This window comes from Ailuropoda melanoleuca, chromosome 13, assembly GCF_002007445.2.
Source record: "Ailuropoda melanoleuca isolate Jingjing chromosome 13, ASM200744v2, whole genome shotgun sequence".
Taxonomy (NCBI): domain Eukaryota; kingdom Metazoa; phylum Chordata; class Mammalia; order Carnivora; family Ursidae; genus Ailuropoda; species Ailuropoda melanoleuca.
The window spans coordinates 58,175,808-58,200,126 of record NC_048230.1 but is presented as its reverse complement, the minus strand read 5'-3'; the positions used below and the strand labels follow the sequence as shown (position 1 = coordinate 58,200,126).

At 51.7% G+C, this 24,319-nt stretch overlaps 1 protein-coding gene across 1 annotated transcript in view; it reads right to left on the bottom strand.

Annotated features, from left to right (window-relative positions):
• Positions 1–24,319, bottom strand: part of SULF2 (sulfatase 2) — a 118,823-nt gene that overhangs the window by 32,562 nt on the left and 61,942 nt on the right. Inside the window, 1 exon segment of the mRNA XM_034639864.1 lies at positions 5,777–5,928. Coding sequence (XP_034495755.1) covers positions 5,777–5,928 — 152 coding nt within the window.

Sequence of the window (24,319 nt, the reverse complement as noted above, 5' to 3'; positions counted from 1 at the left end):
TATCAACAAAGCTTTTCTGTAAAGGGTTAGCTAGGAAACGTGAGAGGCTTTGCAGGCCAGATGTCTCAGTTGCAACTACTGCTCACTGTCCCTGTAGCACGAAAGCAGCCACCGTTGGGATGAACGGGTGTGTCTGTGCTCCGGTAAAAGGAGAGGCCCGCTCAATTGTAAATTTCACGTCATTTTCACCTGTCATGAAAGCTGCTCTTTTTTTGATTTTTTTTCAATGAGTTAAAAATGTAAAAACCATTTTAAGCTCAAAGGCTAGACAAAAACACTTGGTGGGCAGGATTCGGCCCATGGGCCCTTGTTCAGAGAATGGATTTGGAAGCCCGATGGCCTGGGTTTAAATCCTAAGCTTTACCACTTACTAGCTGTGTGGCCTCGTTCCTTAGCCTCTCTCTGCCTCAGTTTCCTTACATGCTGGTTTCGAAGTCACAGCATATATGGTGTAGGCTATAGTGAGACACGCATGGGTTAATTCTGTATCATGCAGGATGACTTCAACAGACCTGCTGCATGTTATGTCTAAGTGAGCGCTACTCATTATTCCTCAAGAATCACACGCCTGCGCTTTCCACGTGAAGATGAAAACAGTACAAGCAAATCTGGTTCCCTTGCAGCACGCCTCACCCCTGCTTCTGATCTCAGCCCCTTTTGTCCCTTACCAGAAAGTACTTTTTCAGATGCGTTGTTACATGTGTCACAGTACTGCTTTATGTATCTTTTTCACATCGATCAGCTCATACCATGCATATTCATTCAATCATTCAACAAACACAGCAGTGAACACAAGGAATCCACATGCCTGCCTTCAAGGGCCTTGTATTCTAATGCAAGGAGACAGACAAAGACAATCAGTGCCCCACACAGGTGTGATGCATCAGTGGTGATCAGCTTGCGGGGGAAGGAGAGTTGGGGTGGGGGTGCCCTTGACACATGGTCATCTAGGAAGGTGACATCAGAACAGGGGCCTGCAGGAGCTCTGTCTGCAGCTTGCTCTTGCCTTCAGTCCTATGTCCAAGGCCCTTTTGGTGGCTTTACACACAGATCCCCCTTGTCTTTTTCTAGAATTATCCAGGGTAGGGTTCCTTTGTGGTCATTTAATCATTTCCTGCACTGGTGGCCTTCCCTGATTTCTCTCAGTAGCAAACAAAGCTGCAAGCAACAGCTGAGGCAGCTCGCCTCCTGCATCCGAGGGAGGCTTCTCCAGAACACAGGAGCCTAAAGGCCAGACCAAAGGGTGGTCCCATCCGAGTGTACAGAGACCGCCATCCCTCAGGGCCTTCCCACCTCCCGGGTCTCACCTACTCCCCACCTGGAAGCCTCTTCTGCGACGGGACCCTAGTCATTCCTAGCTCCCTCCCGCCGCCAGTCCCACCTTCTCCAACCTTCTCTGGCTATCCGTGCTTGCACTATATCTTTCCTCTCTTATCATCGCTGCCGCTCTGTCCACCTTGCCATCAGGACCCTTCCCAGGGCATCTGGCCTTGGGAATAGTGACTCAGGACAGAGTCCTCAAAGGGCCTTTTGCAGGGAACTAGGGAAGGACTGTCACTTCTTCCCCAGCTGGGCCTCCTGCTGAAGCCACTGAGGCCAGCAATGAACCCCGGCAGAGGCCTCTCACTGCTCAGACTGCTGGAGCCCGGGCTTCCCGGCTCTGCCTCCGCTGAGACTCCCAGCTCAGCGGGCTCCTCCCGCTGCTCTGGCTCCCACTGCCTGCTGCCCGCCTCAGGTCTCCACCCTGGACCTGCGCCAGCTCGGACTCCAAAGGGGTCTCCATCCCTCTGTTCCCAGGCCTCCGCTCACAGGGAGCCCAGGAATCCTCCCACGGGGTTCCTCTCATTCACAGGGGAGATGTGTCTGTGGCAGGAAACGGGGTGAAAGAACAGCCACTGCGTGTCCCGCCCTCAGCCCCAAAGGGACTCTGAGTGTCCCTGGATAACTTGATTACAGGGCTGCTCTGAGACCAGGCGTGCACATGGTGAGGAATTTTAACAAGGACGCAGTGGATTTTTCTAGGTTTGGAGGGTCTTCCTGTGCTGAATCTGAGAGGAGAGAAGCAGCGTGTTTAGCCCCAAGACACTACAATTTGTATTTCTAGCGTTTGAATCCCCCCACCAAGACTTTGGAATTAATTCACTTGAGAGGGAATGGAGGCCTGCTCTGTGCAGAGTGAGACACAGGGCGAGGGGAGACAGTGGTGCCCAGTGGATGTCATGTGTGGTTTCTGCCACCAGGGCCTTAAGTGATCAGACTCAGTGAGGGGACACATCAGTGGTGATCTCCTGTCCAAGGTAGAAGGGATCCCCAAATGTGGTGTTTCCAGAAGGGGAGTGGATACCGTGTTTTTAGGCCATTGAGCACCTGCTTAGCTTTCTTCCGTGGAAAATTTTCATTTTCATACTGGCTATATTCACAACAGATGTTCCCGGGTGTGGCTCCAGGGCAGGGCTCCCGCTGTCCCTACCTCTGGTTCAGGAGCGGAGCATGTGACTACAGCCCATTGAAACACTGCCTCCCTCCCTGGCCACACTGATTGGTTCAGGGGCAGACATGTGACCGATCCAGAGCCAATGAGATGCAATGAGACTCGCTAGGAATTCTGGGAAGGAGATTCCCTCACTTGCAGCTGGGCAGGAAGGTGAGAGCATGGAGGGGGGGCCATGTTGCCACCCACGAGGGGAAAGGGGGAAGGGGAGGGAGAGGAAGGGAGGGGGCAGAAGGGAAGAGGGGGAGGCAGCCAGCGGGGGAGAGGCTGTAAATGGCGCTGGAGAGAAGAAAACAGAGCTTAGAGGAGAAGCCACTACCTAAAGATTTTGTTTGAGCCCCTGGATCCAGCTATGTCTGATGCCATGACTGCTGGACCAGTTAAATCAGCTGATGTTTCCTCCTCAGTTGAGCCATTTTGAGTTGAATTTCTGTTCCCAAGCACCTGAGAGAGGCCAGTCTGATTCAAGAAAGGATAAATCCTGTAGTTTAGGGCACTCGGGGAAGGATTTGTGGAAGAGAAGATGGATAAGACGGATAAATTCAGGGTGTGAGAGCCCTAGTAAAGATTTGGAGATGGTTATAATAACCGACAAGGCTGGTCTGGTTGAACTGGCTCATACTGGGGATGCCGAAATAGGAGACGGGGCTGGTGTGTGTGTGCGTGTGTGCTTCCACACTGTGCCGTGGCGTTCTGGTGTTATCACACGCGCCATCACGCCACAGGTAATCACACACCCCCGCATGCCAGACTGTGAGCACCTGGGTCTGTTTTTGTTCATCTTTGGATACCCAGTGCCTGGCATAGGGCCTGGCACATAGCAGGCTCTCCACAAATACTTGTTTATGAGTAATATAACCAAATTCAACTAGTCCGCTCACGCATAGGACTGCTGGGAAGGTTAGAAATGCCACATATAAAACACCCAGCATGTCCCAGACCCTCACAGGGGCTAAGCAGATGTGCACTTTATGACGTATGCAGGGGCGTGCCCATTTTCCTGATTTGGGAACTGAGCCTCTCTGGAGCAGGGAGCATAACCAAGGGCAGAGAATGTGTCGAGGTGGGGCTCTGAACCCCAGTCCTCTGACTCCAAGACAGAAAGTCACCACACAGTCCCTGGACGGCAGCGGGCAGAACAGCACAGCATGTGTGAAGGCTGCACATCCAGGGGTCAGGTCTGGCCACCAGGCAAACTTGATTCACTCAGGATGTTAGAAAAGTCTGAATTGGTTGCCAATATCAAAAAATGAGGAGATTTCACAGGGAAGGACGCACAGATTTATAGCAAACCTGGCCGTCTTGGGCCCCCATTTCTATGGGGGACTGACAAGCCTGGTCTGAGTTGGAAGCCTCCTCTTAGACAGAAACATTCTCCATAGTCCCCACCACTCCCTATTGTCCTGCCCACCCCTAGCTTGCTATCCCATGTGACTACCTGTCCCCTGGTGACTTCTGCCTGGGAGGGGGACCTTGTGTAGTGAGTCAGAGAGAGATGAACTCAGGAGGGCAGCCCCGAGGAATCCTCACACTAACCCAGAGAACCCTGCTTATGACAGTCAGCCAGGGCTAGTGGCAGTGACAGTGGGGAAGAACGTCAGGGGAAAGAATGGGTCAAGAAAGCTGCAGGGGGATGTAAGAGTTGGCTTTGAAGATATAGTTGGGACAGGAATATTTGCTAGTCTCCAGATTTTTTTAAATGGAAAGTTTAGATAAGACATCACTGTTGGTCTCCCATCCTCCTCCTCCTCTTTCTGCCCTCCCCCCCCTTAAGCCAAGAATCAGCAAACTATAGCCCATGGGCCAAAATAGGCCCACTGCTTCTTTTTATAAATAAAGTTTTATTGGAACGAGCCATGCTTATTTGTTTACAGCTTACCTATGGTGGCTTTTACACTACAGCGGCAGACTTAAGGAGTTGCAACAGAGACTGTAGGGCTTGTAATTGTAAAATATTTAGTATATGGCCCTCTACGGACAAAGTGTGCTGCCCTGATCTGAACTACTTTGTACTGAATATCACTGTATAGAAGGGGCTCTCCTGAGGCTCGGCTCCAGGTGTATTAACTTACGTGATCCTCAACCACCGTTCTGAGAACGCCACAACGAAATACACGACACCCCAGTAAAAGAGAATAGTAAAGAAGACAGTACCAGTGTTCATGAGGAAGGTGGAGGAACTGGAACGCTTATAACAGTCCTGGCTGGGGCCGTCAACTGGTTCAACCATGGAACCTATCTTGTGTCCCAGCGATTCTCCTCGCAGGTGTGTAACCAAAAGAAAAGAGGACCTACGTCTACCCAAAGCCGTGTGTAAGGGTGTTCACAGCAGCCTCGTTCATAACCGGCTCACACTGGAGACAACGAGAATGTCCATCAGGGGCTGAGCGGGTTCATACCTGCCATCCACACATCACTACGCGGCAACGAGGGGAACACACTGCTGAGCGCATCGCAGGCACGTGGAGGACCATCACCGGCGTGAGGCTGAGTGCAAAAAGCCCGACCCCAAAAGAGCCCTTACAACGTGACTCCATGGATGTGAGGTTCTAGAACAGGCAAAACCAATCTGTGGTGATGGCAGCTGGAACACAGGTTACCTCGGGGGTGGGAGTTTTGACTGGAAAGGGGTACAGGGGAGCCTCTGGGGGCTGGAAATGCTCTATAGCTTGACCCAGGTGGCACAGGCACATGTGAGAACTCCCCGAGCTGTCCACGTCAGATCTGTGCGCTCTATCCCCTACCGGACAAATCGGTAGGGCTAGAAAAACTACGACACGGACAGCCAACAAACACACTGTGGCACCGTCACACGACGAGAGTGAAGGATCTACGCCCCACGTGACAACGTGGATGGGTCTCAACGTGGCGTGAAGGCCAAGGAACTGGATTCAGAATGAGTGTGTCACGCTGCAGGTCTGAGCCGTGGCTGTCCCGTGGGAGGGCGGTCGTGGAAGGAGCTACGTGAGGGGGCTTCTGGGGCTGGCGGGGATCGTCGGCTTCATGACCTACCCGCGTGCTGGGGACAGGCGCCGGTTCAGCTGGTGAAAATTCACTGAACCGGACTGTCTGTACGCACGCTTTCTACACACATACCCAGCTCCGGCATCCTGTGCCGTGACCAGCACTCAGACACACACTATTACGTGAGAGAGAAACACACGGAGAAACAGAGGCTTCTGGAGGCTCTCCCTGAAGTAAGGGTCACCACCGTCCGAAGCCAGGCAGTCAAGGTCCCGTGTCACGTGCCTCGCTGTCCCCCAGCCGGGGACGGGCAGGACTTACCTTGGAGTAGTCAAAGCCGTGCTTCTCCTTCAGCCCGTTCCGACAGAGCGTGTAGTTATAAAAGCGGGAGTTTTTAAGGAGGCCAACCCACTCCTTCCAGCCAGGCGGTACGTAGGAGCCGTTGTATTCATTAAGATACTTCCCGAAGAAAGCTGGGGGGGGAGAAGGGTCAGGAGGCCACGTGAGAAAGCAGAGAGCAAAAGCCTCCTGTCACCCAACACCGTGTCCCCAAGGTGTGAAAACAGCGCTGCCCTCTGGGCCTCCTTTCCAAATGTTTTTATGTGCATAAAACACAGAGGATTACAGGGAAATTAAATTATTTTGAAATACAGTTATCTAAATATTAAAAGAATCTGCCATATAGTAACATGCCCTTTTAAAAAAAATATTACCTTGCAAAGAGTAATAGTTTCAAAGTAGTGATAAGTGAAAATATTTTATTTTGTGATATCTGCCCCCACTGCTGTAGAGAATTACAGCATCAGTGATCCCTACAGACGACAAAATTACAGATTCTCTTGTGCTACGGTTCATGGCCCACCTTCCTACCAATGCTAAGGGACGGTGTAGGTTTGTAAAAATAAGAACGCGATTCTTTCCCATTCAAGCTAACGGACCCCTTGAATTCTGTCTACGGCACCAGGACCGGAAGGGCTAATATCAGACCACGAACGATACCAGTTGTTGCTGGGGATGTGGCTCAAGAGGCCCTTGCACCTGCCAGGGGACGTGCAGACGGGCCCATCTCTTGTGCGACCCTCATTGGCAGTCTCTGCTCACCTTGAACTCACTCAGACCTTCTGACCTAGCGATTCGAATCCTGGGGACTGACTCAGCAGGAAGGTATTCCTTCCTTCCCCGAGTCATGGCAGGACACGGCTCAGGGTAGCATGGTTCCCAAGAGCCAAAAACTAGAAACAAGTCAGATGTCCATCAGCAAAAGCACGGTTGAAGACGCTGCTGGAAATCTGTACAGTGGAATGAATACCACTCCAGAACGAGATAGCACGAACCCGGGCCACGTTCAGTAACAGATGCAGCTCGACCATCTAATCGTGTTAAGAGAGAGAAACCAGAGATGAAAGAATGCTGTAAGATCTCATTTCCCTGATGTCAGAAAGAGGCAGCACAGATCTCCGGTGCTGGAGAACAAGGCAGGGGCTCTCGCTGGGCGTGGAGCGTGCTGCTTGGGAGACGGCCTCGTTCTACCTCCGGCCGCAACCCAGGCGCTTCTGTGCCTGAAACCCCGCTGGGCTGGACATTCAGGAGCGGAGCCCGTCTCCACATTCGCCTTTCACACCGGCGACGGGGCTGATGTAAAGAAAATCACCCGGATTCCTCTCGAAGGGGACATACCCCCAAACTCTCTGCGGGTGAAGAGGTAACACACAAGTTCTTTATCATACTTTCTTGCTCTTCTTTCTTCTCAATGAGCAAGTATGATTTTTTTTAAAAAAGATTTTATTTATTTATTCAACAGAGATAGAGACAGCCAGCGAGAGAGGGAACACAAGCAGGGGGAGTGGGAGAGGAAGAAGCAGGCTCGTAGCAGAGGAGCCTGATCTGGGGCTCGATCCCACAACGCGGTGATCATGCCCTGAGCCGAAGGCAGACGCTTAACCGCTGTGCCACCCAGGTGCCCCGCAAGTGTGATTTTTAATAATTACAACCCATAAAGCCATTTTTAAGAAATGGAAAAATCTATGAGAGTTTTTCTAGAGACAGAGGCCCTGTGGCAGCGCCGTCCTTTGGATGAGGACACTGGAGCTCAAGACACGCGGGAGCCGGTGCTGAGAGCTGCAGAAGGGGAGAGTTCCAGATTGCTGAAGGCAGTGAAAGAGATGTCGCCAGCAGAGTGCTTAACGCCGTGCCTGGCAAACTGGGAGCGTTCAGTGGCTGCCGGTTCAGAGCCTACGATGAGAAGGGACAGACAGGGGAGGTGAACATCTGTAGAGGGAGGAGTGGGCTGGGGCTGGGCTCTGATGCCAGCAGAGGGTGAGATGGGTCCCTCTACCTGGAACCTTCAAGAAAGTATGGAGAGCTGCCTTGGGCCTGTGGCTCCTAGAGAAGAGAGGCCTGGGCGGGGAGAGCAGGGATGAGACAGGAGCCCTCCACGGGGGTTTTCCTGGAGGCCTGGCAGGTGGCTGGCACTGCCTGGGAGCGGAAAGGCCTTTTATTTTTATTTTTTTAAAAGATTTTATTTATTTATTTGAGAGAGAGAGAGAGACAGCCAGCGAGAGAGGGAACACAAGCAGGGGGAGTGGGAGAGGAAGAAGCAGGCTCCCAGCAGAGGAGCCTGATGTGGGGCTCAATCCCAGAACGCCGGGATCATGCCCTGAGCCGAAGGCAGATGCTTAACGACTGAGCCACCCAGGCGCCCCAGAAAGGCCTTTTAGGACCCAAGCAGCCATTCCTGAATCCCCGTGGCACGGGGCAGAGGGAAGCATGGGCATCCAATCCTTGCCTGGCACTCAGGGCCGGGAGGGAAGTGGGAAGCTGAGAAAACACCTCCCGGGAGGATCTGGGCACCAGAGGAGGTGAAAATAAGAAGGAGGGGTAAGGCCCAGGGTCCCTTTGTGTGGGAGGGCGAAGCCAAGCCAGAAAGAACCCTGGCATTCTGGAGGCGAGGGCTGGGGAAACCGGCCGCCTCTGCTCTGAGTCACGGAAACGTCCATTATTTAGGTGCTGGGTGCCTGGCTGGGTGTCAGGGTGGGAGGACTGAGATATGGGCTGGAGTTAAGGGGCAACAGCGTCCCCGCACCAGGCCAGTGGTAGGCTTGATTCCCCTCTCGGCAGGCTCATGCACGGCTGCATCTGTCCCCTGAAAGCAGCGGGGCTCAGCCAGGGGCGGTTTCGCCCCTGGGGGACACTTGGCAATGTCTGCAGAGGTTTCTGGTTTTGTCACAGGTTGGGGTGGGCCACGCTGCCGGCATCCAGGGGGTGGGGGTCTGGGACGCCGCTCACCATCCCACAGTGCTCAGGATGGCCCGCACGGAGAATCATCATTCCGTGTAAAATGTCAACAGTCTGCAGGTGAGAAACCCTGCCACCCGCACGGCCCTCTCTTCTGCGAAAGAACCGTGTAGGGAGGGCTGGAAAGGCTCCTAGAGATCAAGTCCAGTCTAGGAAATAAGATCTACTAAGCCTCAATGACCTTATTCCTCATGTGTGATGTGTCTTTCTGTATGTAAGGAGCTCTACTCTGGTAACACTTCCGGCCTCCCTCCACTCTCTCCCGTTCCTCCCTCCTCGGGGGAGAGTCACGAACAGCAGGGTCAGCAAACATTTCCCCGTGAAGGCCCAGATAGTAAATACCGTAGGCTTTGTGGGCCGGACGGTCTCTACTACAAACTATTCAATAGTCGTAGGAAACAGTCACAGAAATATACACAAACAAGTGGGTGTGGCTCTGTTCCAATAAAACTTTATTTACAAAAACAGATGGAGGGCCAGATGAATAAAACAATTGGAGGGAGGGATATTAAGGAAATAATAAATCAGTGTGCCCATCCATGGTAAAAATCAGGATGGCAGCACAATGAAACTGTTCTGTTTGGGGTAACATTGCCTTGGGCACATATGGATTCATATATCGACAACTATTTCTTAAGCCCCGGTGGTATACCAGGAGCTGTCCCAGGCAATGGCAACACAGCAGTGAATGAGGTCAGCAGGGTCCCTGCCCTCATGGGGCAGACATTCAGGTGGGGGCTGTGACAGATAAGGGTGGTGGTGTTGGTAAAAACAGTGATGAAGGAAATAAAGGATGGCATTGCAACAAAGTGGCCGGAGCTGGACTCCTGGAGGCACCGCTGGTTTGAGGGGTCAGGGAAGGCTGCTGAGGAGTGATGAGAATGAGTCAGGGGGAACAGGAGTACAAGGGAAACTGCTCCAGACAGAGGTGATAGCCAGTGCAAAGGGCCTGAGGCGGTGACAAGCGTGGGGGCATTGGAGGACCCCAGGGAGGCCAGTGAAGGAGGGAGAAGATGACATTACAGGGTAGAGTGATGAGATCACGAGAAGAAGCAACAGGAGGCACGGCGGGGAAATTTAAAAGGGTCTGCACGTCCCCTGAAATACTACGCAACAGATCGTGCATTTTCCTGAAATCGGGACACATTCTGAAAAGAACCACAAGTAATTTCGGAAGCACAGAACTTCCCTCAGTTTGCAGAAGGGTGAACAAAAGCCCAGGGAAAACTGGGTTCTCTCCCAGGTCCCCCAAATCCAGCTTGCGAGCCTATGGTTTGTCCCTGAAGATCTGCACTAAGGTCTTCCTGATGAAATGTGCAACTCGGAATGCTAGAGAGCTCCAGTCTTGGCGCAGCCGGTGGGATAACTCTTTCCTGGGGGGTGAGAAGCCGGGCGCCTTGGGAAGTCCACCCCTGCCCATTGTCACCCAATGCCATGGGCGTCCAAGTGTTTGTGGCGAGCTCCTGTGCTGGAATCCCCCCCGTCACGTCTCTCCCCTCTCTCCAATCCCCAACCCTTAGAAAATCCCGAAAGAGTTGATTATTCAGGGCTCCGCAAGACCCCAGAAAACAGGGCTTCTGTCAAAGGCTTTTAGTGCCAAATTAGATTTTGCTCTCATTTGATTAGATTTCCCCAAGGCAGTTTTTAAAATGGTTATTCCGGCACCCGTTGAGGTGGGAGCAGCAAATTAGCGTGGGCCCTGGGGCTCCAGGGCTGGGAGATACAGCCAGGAGAATGAGCTGGAATTAAAATCAAGATTAAAAATACAGCCGCCTCGTGGCTGGAGCCCCGAGTCACTGAGCTTTTGCGGCTGGGACGCTGCAGAAAGCAAGAGCAGCAACCTGAGGGCGGGTGCAGGGAAGGAACACCTTGGCAGGAAGATTAAGAGGAATTAAATGCCAGGCCAGGAAAGGCCACTGATAATGTGCTGGCTGACGCTGGCCCCAGGGAGCAAGCTGGCATCAAGTGAAAGCCTGGAGCACTCGCTGCTTCCCGTGTGCCAGGCACGGGGTGGAGATCTCCACCTGGCAGTGGAGACCTGCGTTTAGCCTGTTCGGTCCTGACTGTGGTCCTGTGGGTACCACGGTTTCCTTACTTAAGGACACATGGGCTGATCTTCAGACTCCAGGGCTGCAGGCATAATCTCAGCTGGACCAATCAGAGCACTCCATTTCCCTGGCTACTGTCATTGGTTTGGGGACAGGATGTGACCCAAACTAGGCCAATGAGAGTGAGCCCTGGAATTTTTAGGGAGGTACTGGAAAATCGAAGTTCTTCCAATGGGCTCAATGCTGATGAGACTGGAAGCTGTTGGTAGCCATCTTGCCACCAAGAGGGGAGAGTCTATTTGAACACGAAGTGGTATGGAAGAGAGCAGCAGTGAACGAGGTGGGGAGGGAGGGAGGAAGGAAGGAGAGAGAGATGCATTGAAAAAGAGAGACTCTAGTTCGAGCCCCTGGATCTACTCTTACCTGAAGCCACCTTAATGCTAGCATTTTCAGTTATATTAGTGATTCCTAATCAGGGGACACTGGGCACTGGGGACACCTTTGGTTGTCACAGCTGAGTGGGGAGATACTAGTAGTATCTAGTAGACAGAGGCCAGGGACGCTGGTAAACATGCTATAATGGACAGGACAGCCCCCCAGGACAAAGAACTATCTGCCTCCAAACGTCAGTAGTGCCAAGGTTGAGAAAGCCTGAGTTAGGTCAACCTATAAATCCCATCACTTCGCTTTTGGTTGTTGTTATTTGCTTAATTCGGTTTGAGTTGAGCTCTTTCACTTGCAATAAAAGATCCAAGGAAAAGAAGAAGAGATGCTTAGTGGAGAGCAGGGTTTGGCAAACCAAATCTGGGCTGCCACCTGTTTTTGTGAATACTTTCATTGGAACGAAACCACACCCATTTGTTTATATATCGTTATGGCTGCACGCACACTATCATGGCAGAGTTGAGATGTTGCACCAGAGACGACGTGGTTTTAAGTCCAAAATATTTACTATCTGGCCCTTTGCAGGAAGTGTTTTCCAACCCTTGGCATTATGAACAAAATTCCTTGTGTGGGGCGAGGGATCCCTCAGGGATTTGAAGCAGGGCTAGGTTTAACCCGGAGGAAGTGGGGCCAGTTATGCAGAAGTGGACACTGAAGGGCACGGCAGCTGGGGGGCTCCACGGTGCAAAGGAATGACCCACAGCCGGCACAGCAATGACAAGAACGGAGCAGCCAATCACAGGCTATCTTTGCCTTGCATGGTCCTGATACGCACAAATGTCAGTTTCCACCATTGAGCTGAATGGTTCCCATTTAGCTCGCATGGTACGTGAACTGTAATTCTGCACTAAGTACAAACGCTCTACTGTGCATAACAGATGCACATTAGGATCAGTGGCCCAGCACGTGGCTGCTTGCACAGCCTATCGGCAACCAGTCCCCAAACATCTGTGACTCAGTTCACGCACAGACAGCAAAACATGTGGTTGGGTTGCCTCGTCTCCTGATGATAAATCTACAAGATGTGTTACCAAAGTGGATTGTGGAAGGGGAGAACCAACCAACAGAAATGAAAGTGCAACCAAGAAATGAAAAGCTAGGGGCGCCTGGGTGGCTCAGTAGTTAAGCGTCTGGCTTCGGCTCAGGTCATGATCCCAGAGTCCTAGGATCCAGCCCTGCATTGGGCTCCCTGCTCAGCGGCAAGCCTGCTTCTTCCTCCCCCACTCTCCCTGCTTGTGTTCCCTCTCTTGCTGTGTCTCTCTCTGTCAAATAAATAAAATCTTAAAAAAAAAATGAAAAGCTAGCTGATGTGGAAAGGCAAGAAGCAGGTAGAAGGAATCGAAGACACCAAGCCGACCGTGGGGATGTCAATGTGCACAGTGTGGGAAGCTCTCGATTCGCAGTCTGACGGCTTAATCATGGAAAAAAATGAGGAAACGTGATCGTGACAGAAAGGATGAAGACGTCTCAGAGGATGTAACGCTTGCAAAGACACTCCACGTTAAGGAGGCTCTTGGAGATAGGTCGCTTACACTGAACACTGTGTGTCCTTGGGCAACTAGTTTAATCTCCTGATGCCTCAGCTTCTCCGCTTACAACATGGGGATGATGACAGTGTCTACCTGATGGGCTGCTGTGAGAACTGATGTACCTACACGAGCCCACCCTGTCTTATCACCCTTCGCTTTCCCAAGCTTCACAGACACGGCATGGTTTATGAACTGAAGGCTTGTGGAACCTGGTGTCCCGCAAGTCAACCAATGCTCTTTTTCCAACTGCATTTGCTCACTTTGTGTCTCTGGGTCACGGCTTGGTAATTCTTGCCATATTTCAAACTTTTTCATGATTACTGTATTTGCTACGGTGATCTGTGATTACGACGTGTGGAAGGCTCAGATGATGGTTAGCATTTTTAGCAATAAAGTATTTTTAAATTAAGGTATGTGCATTGCTTTTTTTAGACATCATGCTATGGCACACTTAAGAGAACACAGTATTATGTAAACATAACTTTTATATGCACTGGGAAACCAAAAAAAAAAATTCATTTGACTCGCTTTAATGTGATATTCGCTTTGTTGTGGCCGTCTGGAGCTGAACCCGCAATATCTCCGGAATATGCCTGTACTGCTTAGACGTGGCACAGGACACGTGCCTGCTAAGTGTTGGTTCATTATGGCCAGTGGGTCCCCCTTCCTACCCACGTCTTGCTCCACTGATACTTATTTAATAGAGTCCCCGCAGAGATGGATGTCAAAATCCACCGTCCCTACCACCGACTTGGAGGGCACTATTCACCCCCAAGTCCTTTTGAAACCCTCCCTCCTGGTCCTGCAAGCCAGCGCAGGCGGCTCTTCGGTAGAAAGCTCCGTGCACCTGTCCCCCTCCTGGCTGCTTTCTCCATTTGTCTGAGTTAAGTGCTGCTGGGGAACCATTGAGAGTCTGATGGGAGAACCAGACCCTTCTGTTATCTCTCCCAGCCCTGAATCTAACCGAAATTGCCTCATACTAATCGTATTTGTGGTCTGTAAAAGCTGGGTCTTGCAGTGACTGGAGACTCAGATTAACCGGCGGTAAACCCGGCCCAGGAGGGCAGATGGGGGCATCATCTTGGATCTGGGGGAGAGGGAGGGTTTCTGTCACTGGAAACTAACAGGACTCCTGGGTCTCTCTCTCTGTGCTGGAGTGCCACTCTGGCTGGGATGCGGGACTGTGTTGTCCTGAACATTGGGGCAGCCGTGAGTTACTTCTCTGGGTAACACAGGACGCGATATGGGACAACGGCCAAGAGTGTGTCTCTGCAGCCAGACTCTCCCAGTCCGTCACCTCCTGATCACGGAATGGCAAGTGACCTCACCGCTCTGTGCCTTGGTGGGCAGCAATGACAGTAAGCCACTGCCTACTGTCACGTGGAGGAAAGGAACTGTCATGGGTAAGGAATGTGGAATAGGAGCTGGCGTGTCCTTGCTAGGCAAGAGGCAACTACTGGGGCTCCCAGCACCCCTTCCAGGACGCAGCCTTCTCCCTCCCATCAGGGGCCATCTGGATGGAACAACCAGCCGGGCTGCCTGAAGGACGCTGGGGTCTCTCAACACATACTTATTCCACACCATCTCCGCCCACATCCTACATTAGCGATAACGGGTAAATAAGAGTCGAAAGGTCCCAGAGTTGACTGGTTGAATCATGCTACATTTTGGTATTTACATTCAAATAGAAATAGTTCACTAAATATTTTTTCATTTTAATTTGACAGTTTCCTATTTTGGAGCTGACACAGCCACACATGCATGAACACACACACACACACACATACACACACACACACACACTCTCTCTCTCTCTCTCTCTCTCTCTCTCCCCTTCAGGTAAACCCGGAGAAGCCACAGCCACTCACCCCTGCTTCTTCCCAAATATAAAGGTCCCAACTGCCAATCAAGGTGCCCTTTCCTACCAAAGGGGTGGGTGTATGGCTGAGCTTGGCCAATCAGACTCTAGCCTGGGACTTTGACTCCTGAGCTAGGAGACAAAGGCAGAAGAAGGGTTGGAGTTTTGTAAGACCCCCTGAGGGGACAGTTGTTGAAAAGCTGCAACCTGGGGGCGCCTGGGGGGCTCCGTCAGTCAAGTGTCCAACCCTTGGTTTCATCTCAGGGGTCGTGAGATCGAGCCCTGTGTTAGCCCCCGTGCTCATGGGGAGTCTGCTTGAAGATGCTCTCCCTCTGCTCCTCCCCTCACTTGAGCTCATTCTCTCTCTCTCTCTCTCAAATAAATCTTTAAAAATTGTAAAAAAAAAAAAAAAAAAAAAAAAAAAAAAAAAGCTGTATCCTGAATCTGCAAATCCAGTGTTTGGAAATCCAAAAAAAGAGAGGCAAGACCATCAGGCAAGACCATAAAGTCTCAAAAGTGATAGAAATGTGTCTTGTTCTTCCTCCTCATTGCCTTGCTGACAGTGGAAATGGCCTTCCCCTGATCTTGCTGACTTCTCTTTAGCCTGCCCATAACCCAGGCACCCCCAAACGGCCAGGAGGACCCTTCTGAACCCAAGACCATTCTTGCTATCCCCCTTCAGTGACCTGCCCACATGTCCTGCTAATCTCTGCCCACGTCTCCCACCCCTCCCCTCTCTGCTCACTCCGTTCTAGCCGCTCCAGGCCTCTTGTTCCTTAAAACACGCCAAACTCACCGCCACCTCAGGGCATTTGCACCTGCTCTTTCCTCTACCTCACACCTGCTCCCCTCTCCCATGGACCAGCTCCTTGTCACCATGATGTCTCAGACCAAACGGCCCCTCCTCTGCGGAGCTGTCCTTGATCGCCCTATTTCAAGGCCCCCGTCCCTCTGTACCGGGCTGTTTATCTTCTCTGTGGCCCTCAGCGCCCTCTGAAATCACCGCAGATGTGTCTGCTTTCTTGTTTATCACCATCTCCCCACGCAGGGGCCTTGCCTGCCTAAGACCTGACCTGCGGCGGGCACACAGTCATAGCTGCTCACAGGGTGACTGGGTCGATGGCTTTGGATGGGACACACGGGCCGAGCAGTGCGAAGCTGCCCCTCGCTGGTGTTTTAAGCCTCTCCCCGCCCCTGGGAAGGTAGGAGGACTGGAGATGGAGCAACTAAATGTTTCATTAAGAGGGATTTCTATTATGGGGTCTGCAGATGAGAATGCTGGGTGTTGGAAAGGGGGCCAGGGGAGGCAGCCAAGAGGTCACCCCAGAGCCTGTGCGCACAGTACGCCCAACATCAGGCCAGTGGGGGCGAGGGCTCCCCAGGGGACCCTGGGGCCATGTCTGGAGGCATTCCTGGTTGTCCCAACTAGCAGAGAGGGTGGTGTTGGCCTCTAGGGGGCAGAGACCAGGGATGTGCTAACCACCCCGCAGGGCATAGGGCGGCCCCGCCACAGAGGAGAATCCGACTCCACGGTGAGAGCAGTGCCTGGGCTGAGCACCCCAGCGGTGCAGAGGGGGTGCGGTGTGGCTCTGAGGACCAGGCTTTGAGCTCTGTCTCCCCAGGCAAGGGAGCGCCCCTATCTAAGCCTCGGCGACTCAATCTATAAAATGGGAGCAGCAACAAATGAGATCACGTCTGGCCTAGAGTAAGCACTCCAAAAAAAGGAGCTGTGAGAGTCCTCAAAATATAACCTGTTTCCTTTTTCAGGGTGGGGGGATGAAAATGCAGGTCTCCCGAGAAATGAAAATGGGCGCTAGAAACCAGCTGTGACACCGTCTTGGCAAATCACAAGGCCCCTCCGAAACTCTGGCGACGAGCCTGGGGAAGGATGCAGACACGGCCCAGAGAGATGGGCTGGTCACGACACACGTCTGTGAGCAATGACGGCCTGCGTGCGGAACCGAGCCATGACAACAAACAACGCTCGCCAGAGCAATTCGGAAAGGTCAGTGAGAAATGAGGTAGAACCTTCTGGAAAGTCCATCTTTCCTGGAAGAAACCACTCCATTTCACACGCCAGGAGTTTGGGAAAACAAAAAGGGGTCTTTGCTTTTTGTGACATTTCTAAACTCCAGTTGTCTGTGGGTCTCTTTCCCATGTTTTGTCATTTTTAGGTGTTGGTTGCATGGTCACAAACTTCCTAGTTTCCCTCAGGTCAATTCATCTGGTGTCAACCAGGTGTTTCGAGCTGGCCTCTTGCTCGGTCCCCTAAACCTGCTTCTGTTCCAGCATTCCGGTCCATGCTGGCTCCTCAGGCCACACAGTGGGCAGGGTCTTCAGCTCCTCTGTCCCTATTCACACCCACTGACCATCTGTCATGGTGTCTCCGCCTTCAGAAGGAACTCAGGACTGAGTGCTTCCCACATGTCCCTGTGACTGGCTTGGTCCTAGCCACCAAACTTCTCTCACCTGGGCCTTGCTGGAGCCCCCTCCCTGGTCTTCCCCTAGGGTAGCCAGAGCAATCTGCTAAATCACAGATCCCATCAAGCCACAGTTCTGCTCAAAACCCTTTGATAGCTCCGCGTCACACTCAAACTAAAATCTAGAGTCCCTGGCACGGCCTGCCCCCTCCCTGACCTCGTCTCCCTCACTTGGCCTGGGTCCATTCTGCTCCAGCCTCAGTGGCCTCTTCCCGTCTTCTTAGGCCTGAAGCTCATTTCTGCCCCAGGGCCTTTGCTCTTGCTGCTTCCTCTGAAGGACCCTCTTCCTCAGACCCCTGCATGGATCACTTCTTCATCGTTCCCAGGCATTTGCTCAAATACTACCTTACTGGGTTACATCCCTAACTATCCTGTTAAAACGGTCTCTCCCCTACCCTGGTCCTCCCTCTTCCCTCACTTTGTTCCTCCATGGTATTTCTTGCCACCGGACTAATTTATTTGTCTTTTGGGTTTTATCACCTGCCTGCACCATGAAAACATCAGCTCAAGGTCAGAGCTTTCTGGATTCCTTTTTCCTACCTGTGTCCCTATATCTAGAACAGAGCTTGGGAAGCAGTAAGGCCTCAACAGACATTTGTGGCGTGAATGAGCAAATGACTGAACCACCAAACACCCGGGTTACGGGGTGGGGGGGTCTGTGGGGGATCACGTCCCACGGAGGGAAGAGCAGATGCTCGCTGCCCATCACATGGGGTACATCTGTGGGTGGAGAAGCAGGGAGAACTGTTACATTATTGTCTTTCTATGCGATTCTGTGCCATCTGCTTGATTGAATCTGGATCTACTCAATCCACATGGGGCATGACGTCACCGCGGGGTGTTCCGCAAAACTGAAGAAGGGCCCAAGGCACGGGTTCTTCAACATTCCGGTACCAAAGTCCCTTACGCATTCTTGAGGGCCCCAAATAGATTCGTTTATGTCAGTTTTATCCAACAATAGCTACCATGTCAGAAAAGAAAACCAAGAAATCTATAACACGTTAATTCATTTAAAAATAGTAACAATAAACCTACTTGTTAGCGTGTATTTTAAAAAATGATAAATAGATTTTCCCCAAACCAAATAAAATCAGTAAGAAGAACTGTACTGTTTTCCACGTTGACCAAGCTCTCTAACGTCCAGTTTAATAGAAGACAGCTGGACTCGCGGACCTACGCCTGCGGTCAGCCTGGTGAGAGGTGTTGTTTTGGCTCTGTGTCAAGAAAAATCCAGCCTTCTGTAGATATGCACAGAGAAGGGAAAGGAGTATTTTAATGGCCCTTTGAGATAACTGTGGGTGTGTTACACACCCTCAGAAAATATTGTACCCTTGATGCAAATAAGGGTGAAGGGCAAATCCTGTCTCAGTATTATCATGATAAGAGTTCTGGGTCCAGGGCTCCTGGGCCCACTTTGAGAACCGCTAGATTGGAGGGTAATGATGTTCCCCAATAGCCCGATGAGATAGACATGCTTTTTGTCCCCATTTTACAGGTGGAGAAACTGAGGCACAGAGAGGTGAAGTCCCTTTGTGCCCAGTGTCCCACAGTGGCTGGTGAGTGGCAGAGCTGAGACTCGAACCCAGGGGGCCGTCTCCACTCGCTACCCCGCCCCGCCTGCCAGCAGGACGGCACCCCCAGTTCCTGCAGATGGGAGCACCTCCTGTCCGCTGCGCTGGGGGAGGCAGGGAAACTCGTGAGGAAGAAAGGAAACAGCAAGCGGGCTGGTGAACAGCTAAAGGCAGGGGTAAGGACAGACGGACCTCGTGATCCCCCAGACCCCGCCCCTCCATGGGCTCCGACCACCCTCCAGAGTGCTCCTTGCTGGAATTGCAGGTGGAACAGAGATTCCACACTGAGGTCGTTCCCCACGCTCCGTGCTCCGAGGTTTATCTGCCTGCAGGCTGCTGAGGGAAGGCCATACCAGAGCCTGAGCCCCTCGCCTTCTCAAGAGTGCCAGCGTGGGAACACAGGCAAGAGCCAGACATCACCTCAGTCACTCTTTCCAGACGTGCAGGAAGGGTTTACGGGGTGTTGTCTTGGGAGGTAGTCAGGTGTGAGGTTGAACGTGGGTGCTGGAGTTGACAGCCCGGGTTTAAATCCAGCTACTCCCATCTACCAGCTCAGTTTTCCCAACTGTAAAATGGGGATAATAATATGCCTGCCTGACAAAGGTGCTGGGGAGAGTTCAATAAGGACACACAGGGAAATTGCCCCCAAAATGCTGGTCACTGTTTGTATTATAACATTATTTACCGGGACGTCATATACTCATTCATTCATTCATGCATGCATTCACTCATTCAGGAAGCATTTAGAAGGCCACTGCTTATATGCCAGGCATGGTTCTCGGGACTAGGGACACACAGAACACAGAATAAATTAACAAACAACTAAAACCACACTCTCATGGATTTACGTTCCAGGATTGAGGAAAGTCTGAGGCGGGGGATGCAGGACTCCCGGAGGCCATCACAGTAATTCAGGAGAGAGGCTGGGATGGTTCTAGGCAGGTGGGGGCAGAAGGCTGGGTTGGTTTCGGGCTATTTTTGGAGTTGGAGCCGCCATGGCTTGCGGATGAATTAGATGCGGTGTGGGAAAGAAGTGAGAGGAGCCAAGGACAATTTCGAAGTTTCTGTCTTGAGCAACAAGGACATCCGCCCATCATCGAGGAAGGGAACACCGTGGGAGGGGCCAGGTTCTGTGGTGGGGGTGACAAAGAGCTCAAGGTCACACACGTTAACCTTGAGGTTCCCGGTAGCTGGGTAGTTCAGGCGGAGACAGAGTGGGCAGCCTGGAGATATGCATTCAGGTTCAAGGGCAAGGTCTGGGCTGGGGGGAGAAATGTGGGAGTTGTCAGCATTTCAATGGCATTTAAATCTGTGCAACTGAATGAGATCTCCTAGGGAAGGGGTTCTTAATCTGTGGTTCCTGAACTGGGATGGGAAAACTCCATCTTTATTGATTTTCATGACCCCCTAATGAGCATCTCCACCAACAGAAGTCCAGATGTTTTCATATCATGTTACAGCTAAAAACCAGACATCTCGAGATACCACCAAAGCCAGCACTACCACGAAATCATGCGAATTATCAGACCCATCAGTTATCCCCTAAATAACCAGGACATCGTGTCATTTAATGTGTGAAGAAGCATGCATATCACAGTTTATAAACTATTTTGATGTCACTGACTTCTTTTGCAATCCTGTATGTTTCCTTCTTTGCCTTTAATTTGAACATATTCTGAAAAGGATCCACACAGATGCCAAGGGGGACACGTGGCTCTCAAAGGGGTAAAACCCCCAGGGAGGGAATGAGTATTGCTAGTGAAGAGGGCCCTGGGCTCCCAAGGAAGGGGTCAGGGTGATGGGGCAGCAGCCTAGCAGATGGAAAGGGGCTGCAGGTGGGGTAGGAGGACCAAGCAGGATGCCAGACGTAGGAAGCGCTTCCAGGAGTTTGGTGGGATCAGCTCAGCTCCTGCTGCTAAGGACGATGGTGGCTCCTTCTCCAGGATGAGTGAGCGCACTAACCACGATCCCCACCAGGCATTATAGCTTCCCAAGCACAGCACAGCCTCTGCCCAGCCCAACACTTCGAGCACTAGAGCTGGGAGTGTATTCAGCTCAATTATTTCCCAGTCACTAGTTTACGTAAGAAGGGGCACATTTGGTATGATTCCATGCCTGCAACCTTCCCTCTGCTCTGGAGCACATCAACTCCCTTTCTTCCTCCTCCCCTGGGAGAGAGCATGCATAATTTACAACCAGGCACACAAACTCAAACAAGATTCAGGTGCTCCTGCAAATGAATGGAACAGACCAAGGATAAGAGAAGGAGAGGTGTGCAGGGAACGGGGTTTCTAGCCATGCCCGTGAAGCCTCACAGAACCTGCTGTGTTGCCCCAGTGCCCGTGTGCTGCTTCTCTACAGAAGCAGAATTACTAGCTGGGTCCAAGGCCAGCAGAATGGAGGTGACATTCTCAGCTTCCCGCACCGCCGGAAGTGGCCATGACCGACTGGAGGAGATGTGGGTGGAAATAGTGTGAGCTCTGGTAATGTGCCTACAGAAAGCAAGTGTGCCTCCCCTGGATCTTCGACTTCCTGCTGGCTGGCTGTGGACGTGGTGAGCCGTTCGGGACATGGGCAGTCCCCCAGGATGGTGGGGGAACATCACAGAAGGAGCCTGGGCCACCAACACCAGGTGTGCCTATCAGCCCTGGGCTGTTAGTGCCCAAATGGTCAAAGGAGAGACAAATAAGCACCTGTCGTCTCTAAACCACTGTTCTTTGGGGACTGAAACGCCCCCAGCTGTACCTATATTCTAACAAATACTGGGCGGGGGGGGGGGGGGCGGCTGTGACACATATCTAGCTGGTGACTGCCATCTAGTAGGGGACTGCAAACCTTTTCTGCCAAGGTTCAGGCTGTAGGTAGTTCCACTCTGCAGCCCCGTGGTCTCCGTGGCAATTATTCAACTCTACCACAGTAGAGCGTAAGCAGCTGCCGACAATACATGAATGAAAAAGCTGTGTTCTAATAAAACTTTATTTATAAAAACAGATAACAAATTTCTGTGGGCTGCAGTCTACTGACACCCTACTGTCCAGGAATGTTGCTAATATCTGGCAAGATCTTTTTGTTTTGTTTTGTTTTGTGAGAGAGAGAGTGCACACGAGCAGCACACGAGCTGCACACGAGTGTGTGGGGGAGGGGCAGAGAGAGAGGGAGGGAGAGGAGCCCAACTCAGGGCTCGATCTCATGACCCTGAGATCATTCCCTGAGCCAAAATCAAGAGTCAGATGCCTGACTGAGCCACCCAAGCACATTCCCTGCCCTGCCCCCCCCCAGCAAAGTTTAGAAACTGAACTTTTTGGTGAAGTTTCCAGATTTTAAAAAACACCTTATAATTCAAACAGCACATATTTGGGGTTGAAGTGTGAACTCGGGCTGTTGGCTGCTATTTTACAAGACCCACATGTGGTCCCAAGGGGTGCAGAATAGAAGCTGAGCTGGTCCCGGCCAAGGTTCCATCTCACCCCTACCGCCCAGAGGAGGGCCCTGGGTCGTGAGACCTTCACCATCCATCCTTTGGCTTTGGGGGCTCCAGATCTGGGCAGGGGAAAACGATCCCACTAACTCTCTGGGGGTGGAGCTGGGGTCTCCTGAGGTACAAGTGATAAATGAGAAGGCGATGCTTTTGCAAACTCCAGAGCACCATAAATATTAGATGCAAAATGCCACAGGACTGAAGTCTTTGTTTTTTTGGCAGACAAATTGGCTGAGGAAGCAGGGCCAGGAAGAAAGGCATTAAATAAACCCCGAGCCCCAAAGCTCTTAGGGCTGGGGCATTTCTGATATTCTGTAACTGGATCCTTTTAACTTTGGGCTGCTTGCAAGGTTACAACATGAGTCTCTTTCTTCTGCTTTTGAAAAGACACCAAACGCAAATTGCTGCACAAAGTGATAAATCAATGCTCTGGAAGTTCTGGATGCCAGAGATGGGATCTTGCTGAACTGAGAACTGTGGGAAAGCAAACAAGGAAGGTGGGGGCATAATTACACAGGGAGGAGGCATCTTGGGCTGGACGCAAAGAGAGCTGGGAGAAATGCCCTCCTCCCACTTGCCCCTTGAGTGGGGGAAAGCTGGATTTGGGTTTTTATAGTAGACATCTGTTTTATTTTTCTGCCCGGCATCCATTTTTCTGTCTTTTGGTAACTGTGAGGAACCTATTCAGGTGAGACTGTTCCTGGCTCCTAGCTCCTGGGCTAGGCACCTGATCTGGGGTTGGCCAATCAGGGTGTCTCCCCTCCCCCTGGCCTCTGTGATTGGGTAAGGGAGGGCCATATGACCCTCGCTGAGCCAATGAAAGCCTCCCCTGAGACTTTTGCTGGAGCACTGAGAAGAGGCTCTCTCTTTCAGCCAGGGTCACCATGCCAGTGGGGTAGGACCTTTGAGGGCCATCTTAACGCCACAAAGCAGAACCTTCCTAAGCATAAAGCTAACCCAGATAAAAGAAAATCCAAGAAGTAGAAAGACGGGTTCTGATGACAACGTTTGAGTACTGGGACTTAGCTAAACTTGCCTGAACTAATTGCAATTATATTTCTGAATGCTGGAAAAGGGAGACAGTAATCCACATTCCATTTTGTTCTCATTTTCTGCTTACTTCAAGCCTAAGGCCAAAGAGTCCTCTGTTCATTCAAATCTTTATTGGGTACCCAGTACCTGCCTGGCACTGTTCTTGGACAGGAGGATACAGCAGTGAACACAATAGGCAAGAAATAAATTCAAAACACCTGAAATAATTTCAAGGGGATGATAAATTCTACAAAGGACATAGAGCAGGGTGTCATGGTAGAGAGTGACAGGGCTTGGGGAGGGCTAATTCATGCAGGGAGGTCAGGGAAGCAGCAGGGATGTTAGAGACAGAAGGTGAATGATGATAAGAAACAAGCTGTGTGAGCAGTGCTCTAGGCAGATGCAACCACAAGTGCAAAGGTCCTGGGGCAAGTGTGACCTTGGACTGTTTGAGGAACAGCAAAGAGGCCAGGCAGTCTGAGTGTTGTTAGGAAGAGAGGTAGGAGATATGCACAGAGACGGGAGCAGGCTGAGGTTGAACAAGGCCTTGGCAGCTCTAGCAAGGAGCTGAGTTTATTCTAAGGGCACTGGGGAGCCAATGGAGGGTCGTGTGCAGGGAGTGACATGGCTAGAATTCCAGTTTTCAAAGCTTCCTCTTGGTGCCGGGTGCAGAGGAGGAATGGCTAATCACTGGGGAGAAGCAGGGATGAGCAAATAACCAGAGTGAAGGTTGAGGGCTGCTCCTGGCTGTTTGTGGCGAGCTCATTACTGTGGAGGAAGGCTGAGCTGTCCCAGTGTCGGAGGTGTGGAGGGCGGGCTGCTTGGGTCTCGAACTACGTGCTGCCCTGGGCCCCCCACTCCTCGGGAGGGCCATGCATCTCCAGCAAATGAAGCTGGGGCCCATCCGCGTCCTGGAGGCTTGACTAGCTGGGCACGGCGGCCTCCCCCAGCACTTCTGACAAGTTTTATCACCCGCTGAGTCAACATCAGGAAGGGTGGTATTTGAAAATCTTTCTGTCCCTTTTAAAAGCATGTTTTTAAAAAAAAATTTTTTTAAGAGACAGCCAGTGAGAAAGGGAACACAAGCAGGGGGAGTGGGAGAAAAAGCAGGCTCTCAGCGGAGGAGCCTG